Below are 8,179 nucleotides of genomic sequence, written 5' to 3' on the forward strand. Positions count from 1 at the left end.
ACAAATTTTTATCTAGAAATTCACAAAATAAAACTAAAAATTTTGATCACAAAATGCGTTATTTTTTATGAATCTAGACGAGAAACCACTAACTAAAAAAAATATCGTTTAAAAATTGCAAAATTTGACAAAGAATTTATTATTTTCTGCAAGTTTTGAAGTGTTTTTCAACAAAAAACGCTCAAAATTGTAGAAAATTGCAAAAATTGTATCTAAAATAAAAAAAATAAATTTGCTTATTTTAAACAGAGCTCTTTTTGCTCAAAAACTAATTAAATTTGAAAAACTTTGTTAAAACAAAGCAGTAATTTTAATATTAGACCTGGAAATATGTAGGAAATTAATTAAAACATCAGGCATATAGATTTTATTAACTTTAACAATTTTTTTTAAACAATTTCTAGTATAAGTTGCACATGTTTGAACCAAGAAAACTAATACCTTCTAAATGAAATTATTTTCATTCCTAAACGATTATAACATAATACAAATTTTTGGATAAATACAGGGGGTGTCAGAACTCGCGCCCCAGAGAAAAAATTTAAGTATGTTAAGATACCAGGAACATGGAAAAAATTCTATCTAATTATTCAAATTCTAATTCTAGTTAATTCTTTTGCAAAAAGATATTAAATTGGAATCAAAAGGTCATTATTTTTGCTTATTTAGTTAGTCTTGAGCCAGAAACCTGCCCATTTGAAAACTTTTTGGTAAAAAGAGTAATTACGTTATTCAAAATATGCAATTGCTCTCATATTTTATTTTAAAATTTCTCGCTATCGAGAATTTAAGATTTTCAGTTTGATACATCAAAATCTGCATTTGCATTTAAAAAATCGTTCAAAGCAGGCCAAAATATGATTATATTTTTTACTTAATTTGGAAATTTTTCGGCTTATGTGTAATAAATAAATTTATAGCTCAAAAACTAGCTAAATCGGTCAAAACGGGCCAAAAAAATGTCATTATGAGTTTAATTTAAAAAAAAAAAAATTTTTTTTCTAAATGAGTGGAATAAGCAAAATAACGTCATTTTTTAACTTGTATTAACCAAATCTTTTATAATAAGCAAGTTTCTGGTTAAAAAACTAGCCAAATAGTCAAAAATGTCAATTTGAAAGTTACTTCCTAATTTTTCGGCTTTTATTGACAAAATCTTGTAAACTAATTGAAGTTTTGGCTCAAAACAACCTAAATATTTAACTAAACACAAAATTATTTAAAAAAATTAAGTTAGAATTTCAAATTTTTTATATTTGAAACGGGTTAAACGAGAAGCTTAAAAGATTTGATCAAAACAAGTCAAAAAGTCTCAGATCAGTTAGTTTCACTTTGTTAAAAAAAAATCTTTGCTAGTAATGTCGAGAAATTAGGATTTTTAATTCTGTTTCGGATTGAAAACTCTTAATAAAAAGTTCTGATTTTGCCTGATGCCGGAAGCTTATGTTTTGCTTTTATTGTGTTATGGCACAATTTTGGAGTTGTAATTTTCTCTTGATTGGCTAAATTTATGTCGGCTAACGTGAGAGAATTTTTGATTATGGAATGGTGGTGATGGTGGAAAAAAACTGTTTAAAATACAAAGCGAGATTCTGTGAAATCCAAGCCTTTTACGGTTTACTTTATGTCCCTTTGTGAGGGTTTGTGTTAACAAGTTGAGTCAAGTAATGTTTGACTAAAACGAATTGTGTTATTTGGAAGGTCCCGATGTCCTTTTATGTAGAAAATCAATTTCACGTGTGTCACTCACTTCCTGACTAAACATCAAAATATTTTGCAATGGAATGTGAAAAGTTAATGATTAAAACAGGTAGATAAATGGTGGGGCCCTTGAGGGTGGTGGTGAATTGTAAGAGAGGTCGACAAGGTGATAAATTTTGTGTGAAAAAAAAAAAGACACAACACAGGTGGGAGCAGGACCGGAAGAAAACTATACTTTAGTGTAACAATAAACGAAGCCGCAGCTTTTTGTGTAATATGGCCCTACGTGGGGGCCCCACACCGCCACAATACCTGCCTAAAAACGGACAAACATTGCTTATGTACACATTTATCCATTAGTCCATTTTAAATATATTGCTTTGAGATGAATACGAGGAGAAATCCCAAAAGGCGCCGCCGAGCCCAACCACAAAACCCCCAAAATATTGAATTTTTCAGTCAATTGCTCAACACAATTGGTTGATTTAGTCGAGTTGAAAATCATATTTGCAACTTGAAGCATAAAACCTCGAAACTAATAAATATTACAATAAATACAATAAAATCATAAAATAATACAATAAATAATAAATATTACAGATAAATACAGAAAAAATGGTCCCAATAATTAAAAAACTAAATATGGCTTTTAATGTATAGTAAAAGCTGACAATTTTCATAGTACAGTATTTTTGCTTCCCCTGAAACGAGCAAATCTCTAATTAAAACTTCATTATTCTGACTCAATGGAAAAAAAAGTTAGTTTTAAATCTCAACAAAAATGTAGGTGAAAAATATACGGCTTTAAGATAAGAAATATAAAGTAATTTGAACAAAAATCATGATTATTCAGTTAATTAAGTAATTGTCAAAGTGATTTCGTTGTCAAAAAAATTAAACCGCTAATGTGATAGGAGTTATAAAGCAGAGAAGAATTATTCTCTGTCCAAAACCTTGAAAAAAAAGAACTTTTCTTTTCACTGAATCAGAATATTGAAGTTTTAATTACAGATTTGCTCGTTTCAGATGTTTTCCCTTTACAGTTTTGGCGTCAAATCAAAGATAATTTTTTTTTCTCTTGTAAACTCAATCCGGGGACACACTATATATTAATGTAAGTATCAAAATTGGTATTCAATATGTAGATATTTGCTTTGTTTTAAAACTAAAATTTAAGTTTTTTTAAGGAGCAAATCTCTAATTAAAACTTCATTATTCTGACTCAGTGGAAAGAAAACTTAATTTTTCAACAGAAATGTAGGTGGAAAATATTGCAAAATACATTTAAAAAAAAAACGAATTTTAAGAGTGTAGAAAAATTCACAAAATCTAAGTAATTTTGCCAAAACAAAGAAAAAAACGACAAAAATTAAATTTGGAAATGAATGGTATTTTGTTTGTTTTTAAAAATTCAAAGATTTTTTTTTGAGAAACACATTTTTTAACAAATTATCCAAAAATTCGAAAAATTTTGTCAAAACAAAAAAATTAAACTAAAAATTTTGATCACAAAATGCGTTATTTTTTATGAATCTAGACGAGAAACTACTAATTAAAAAAATATCGTTTAAAAATTAAAATACGAGGAGAAATCCCAAAAGGCGCCGCCGAGCCCAACCACAAAACCCCCAAAATATTGAATTTTTCAGTCAATTGCTCAACACAATTGGTTGATTTAGTCGAGTTGAAAATCATATTTGCAACTTGAAGCATAAAACCTCGAAACTAATAAATATTTAAAGAGATGAATTGACGGCTATGTCCATAAAATCGGCCATTTTTCAATCGTTTTGTCAAGACATCAACACAAAACCAACGAATCATAATTCATTTTATGCCCCTTTCGTCTCTATATAAACCGGTATCATAAATATTTAATCAAAATGTGCGAGCCATTGTATTGGGACTTTGACAAAAAACAACAAGACTTTCTGCTGCTGCTGCAATGCGCGATTCTTATCAATCAAACCGGAAGTCTCAATGCACCTTGTCATGGGAATTGGGCTTTTACACCCGTCATAAAGCTATCGATGATTATTATCAATGTTTGCCTTTATTCCTTCACGACTTTTACAATTTCCTGTTGTTGGAAATCACTCAAGTGCCAATGAAACGGCAAATATGACGAATTCTGATGCGATTTTTCACAAGACAATAAAAGAAGACAAACAAGAAGAAATTATTTGTTGAAAAATTTGGAAAAAAAYTATGTTCTTACTGGAAATAATTTAATTAATGTGGAAACTCACTTTGATTTTCAATTTTTGACTTTATTTGCCATAAATAACGAATTTCTCGGTCTAATTTTGCATTGTTTGGCAAATTTTTCTCTAATTTACTTAAATAGCTAAAAGAAGAGAGAGAGAGAATGAAAGAAAAAATKATAAAAGTGCTAAAAATTTGTCGAAATAATTAAAATTAAGCTAATTTTCTACTTTGCTTTGGCAAAGGTTCTAGAATTTTGGAGCGTTTATCGTTTATAAACACTCCAAAATTTATTAAAAGTAGCAAAATTTTCAGCTAATTTTGTAATTTTCGATTTTATTTTAACGATATTTTTCAATTTCATTAAATTTCTTAAAAAAAATGCTTTGCATTCTTAAAAACAAGGAAAAAACCCATTTCCAAATTTAGTTTTCACTTTTCTGCCTTCTTTTAGCTAATTTCTCGGATTTTCTGAGTTTTTATGTAAAAAACGCTTCGAATTTTTAAAAAGAAACAAAAATAACGCATTTTCTTCTTTCGAAGTTGTCTGGGTTGTTTGGGCAAATTTCTCCCAAATTTTGCTAAATAGGTAATTAAAAAAAAAGAAAAAAGAGGACGATGTTTTTTGTCTAATTTCTTAAATATTTCTAGCTTTAAACTAATTTTATTTTGTCAAAAATTACCTCATAAAACAATTTTTTACCTAATTTTATTTTGTCAATGATCAATGACAAAAATGTTTTTTTTGTATTCTGAAGTTCAATTTTTTTATGGTTGTAACAAGAAAATTTTCGATGAAAAGTGCTAAAAATTTGTCGAAATAATCAAAATTAAGCTATTTTAGACATACTTTTAGAATTTTCTACTTTGCTCTGACAAACTTTCTAGAATTTTGGGGCGTTTATTGTATATAAACACTAAAACTTACTGAAAATAACAATTTTTCACCTAATTTTACAATTTTCGATTTTATATTTCAATTTCAGTAAGTTTATTTAAAAAAAAAACGGTTTGGATTCTTAAAAATAAGGAAAAAACCATTTCTAAATTTAGTTTCGCAATTTTTTTTGTATAAGCTCAACAAATTACAATAAAATGAGTTTTTTTAATCAAACCGTACGTAAAATAGATATTTTAAGTACTATTTTTTATTTTTAACCACTGTTTTCGAGAAATTAATTATACAATTAACTCGGCTTTGCCTCGTCCGGAAACAGCGATGATTTGTCCACAAAAACTGTATTTTAGACATTTGTAATAAAATAGTTATTTTTTGAAGTTTTGCGCACAAATCGTTGCTATTGACGAGGTGAAGCCGAGTCTAAAATAGCAACATTGTTTGTCAAAAGAAGCAGAAAACGCATTTTCTGATCTAATTCTGCAATTGTCTGCGTTGTTTTAGCAAATTTTTCTCAAATTTACTTAAAAAGCTAAATGAGGGAGAGAAAAAAAATAAACAAAAAAAAATGGTAAATAGAAAATTTTCGATGAAAAGTACGAAAAATTTGTCGAAATAATCAAAATTAAGCTATTTTAGATATACTTTTAGAGTTTTCTACTTTGATTTGACAAACTTTCTAGAATTTTGGCGCGTTTATCGTTTATTAACACTAAAACTTATTGAAAATAACAAATTTTTTAACTAATTTTACAATTTTTGATTTTATTTTAACGATATGTTTTTCTTGAAAAAAACTGGTTTGGATTTTTAAAAACAAAGAAAAAATCCATTTCTAAATTTAGTTTCGCAAATTTCTGCCTTATTGTTTTAGCTAATTTCTCGGATTTTGTGAGTTTCTACGAAAAAAATGCTTTGAATTTAAAAAAAAAATTAAAAAATAACGCATTTACAAACCTACTTGTGAAATTGTGGACAAATTTCTCTCAAATTTAGCTAAATAGGTAATAGAAAAGAAGAAAAAAAGAACAAAAAATAGTAGAGACAATTCTCAATAAAAAGTGCTAAAATTTTGTTGAAATAAGCAAAATTAAGCCACCTTAAACATGTTTTTAAAATTCCTTATTTTGTTTTGACAAACTCTTTAAAATTTTGACCGTTTTTCATTAATAAACACTCCAAAACTTGGGGAAAATAACAATTTTTTCGCCTAATTTTGCAATTTTTGATCTCTTTTTAAGGATATTTTTCAAATTCAATAAGTTTCTTAAAAAAATCGGTTTGAAGTAAAGAAAACAATTTCTAAATTTAAATTGTCCAATTTTCTGGCTTGGTTAGGCAAACTTATTCGGATTTTTTGAGTTTCTGTCTAAAAAACGCTTTGAATTTTTTAAAAGAAACAAATATAACGCACCTACTTTTGAACTTATCTACGTTTTTTGGGCAAATTTCATTCAAATTTGAAAGAACTCAGAAAACAATAAAAAGAAGAAAGAAGAACTTTGCTTTAACAAAATCTCAATATAACATTTTTCGTTAAAAAACTTGCCAAAGCTTTTAGAAAATATCAAATGAACTTACAACCCTTACCTGTATATTGTTAATAAAATAACAAGAAACAAAGAAGTTTTAATTGCTCGATGAGTTCAAAAATATCATAAATTGTGTTTAAATTTGTTACAATATTCTAAACATGCAGAAAATCATAGGAAATCTTATTGAAAAATAACAGTTCAAAAAATTTTAAATAATTTCTTTGTGTTCAATTAAATTCCGATCAAAGTGGCCTACGACTTTCAAACTAAGTTGATTGGAGATTTGCTAGTGGCAAAAATATATTTGCAAAACTGAATTATTCACCAAAAAACTTTTTTCTTAGTAATTTTACTATTTTTGTTTATAAGAAGGTGATTTTTAAAATTGATTTCAAAGTAATCATGACATATATTTAATTAATTTTCAAAGTATTGATTGTGGCCTACCTTGACCTTTCCGCTCTTTAGTCCATTATTCCGGCCAAAAAGCAATTTAGTGTAATTTTTGTGTGGGTCCATTTATCACCCATTTGGAAAAAGTTTCACCATCAGAACTGTCTCAATGTTTACCTGCCATAAAGCAGCCCCACAATGGTCCTGTGGTAGGTTTCAATATGTCGAATAATTTACAACCGGAGCGGTTCATTCACAAGTCTTTGTCTGGTGCATACATTTAACCGATTTGTAAGACAAGACAAGCAATTTTATGACACGGAGATTTATATCACAAATAATAAAAGATAAAGATGTTTACATCTATTAATAGATATGCTAAATTCGTATTAATTATTCATTATTCTGATGATGATAATAAAGTTGTATTTTTTTCCTTGTTCTGTTTGTAGAGATGCAAGGAGAAATTGAACACTTTGGCGATATCAGTGATGAACCAATGGCCCGGTGTTCGTCTTCTGGTGACTGAAGGTTGGGACGAGGAAGGCTACCATACCCCAGAATCCCTTCACTACGAAGGACGTGCTGTTGATATCACGACCAGTGATCGAGATCGCTCGAAATACGGAATGTTGGCCAGACTGGCCGTGGAAGCGGGCTTTGATTGGGTCTACTACGAAAGTAGGGCCCATATACACTGCTCGGTCAAATCAGGTAATATACCACTTTACACATGCAAGGTTAAATAAAACATTCGAAAAATACAACTATTCACTTTTTAAAACTTACTTTTCTCACTCAATTAATAATAATAATAACAATAATAATAATAATAATAATTATTATTATTATTAGGAAAAACAAGATACACTGCAACACTTATTCAGAGTATAATTCAACACTTTTACAAATCAAAGATACGTTAATGCAAAAATTATATCTTTATTCTAAAAGATTGAAAACATATAAACAATCTCACCTTAGGAAAATACAAAATTCACAATTCTTAAACAATGAAAAATTTTTTTATCGTAATTTAAATAATGAAGAATCACTAAACAATGGTCTATCTACCCAATCAAGATAATTTAACCCAATTTTGGAAAAACATTTGGTCTGAGAAAAAAGATTTTAACATGTCATCATCTTGGTTAAATGTTATTAAAACAGAAGTTTCAACAAAAAATGACATGCCATCTTTTCAGATTACAAATGAAATTTTAATAAAAATAATAAATAAATCACATAATTGGAAATCTCCAGGAATTGACAAAATTCACAATTTTTGGTTAAAAAAGTTTACTTGTGTACATTCATTACTCTTGTGGCATTTTAATAATTTTATTATAAATCCACAACATTTTCCAGAATTTTTAACACATGGGATCACTTATTTAAAACCAAAAGATTCAGAGACTAAAAATCCATCTAAATATAGACCCATTAC

General features: G+C 27.9%; 1 protein-coding gene across 1 annotated transcript in view; it reads left to right on the top strand.

Moving 5' to 3' along the window:
• LOC123007417 (indian hedgehog protein) overlaps positions 1 to 8,179 on the top strand; it is a 38,660-nt gene that overhangs the window by 20,826 nt on the left and 9,655 nt on the right. The window contains exon 2 of the mRNA XM_044402711.1: positions 7,185 to 7,446. Within this exon, the coding sequence (XP_044258646.1) occupies positions 7,185 to 7,446 (262 nt within the window). The remainder of the gene's footprint in view (positions 1 to 7,184; positions 7,447 to 8,179) is intronic.

The sequence above is a fragment of the Tribolium madens genome, unplaced genomic scaffold (assembly GCF_015345945.1).
Source record: "Tribolium madens isolate multiple individuals breed KSU strain unplaced genomic scaffold, Tmad_KSU_1.1 Scaffold_3;HRSCAF=73;Tcas5.2_LG2, whole genome shotgun sequence".
In the NCBI taxonomy this organism is placed as follows: domain Eukaryota; kingdom Metazoa; phylum Arthropoda; class Insecta; order Coleoptera; family Tenebrionidae; genus Tribolium; species Tribolium madens.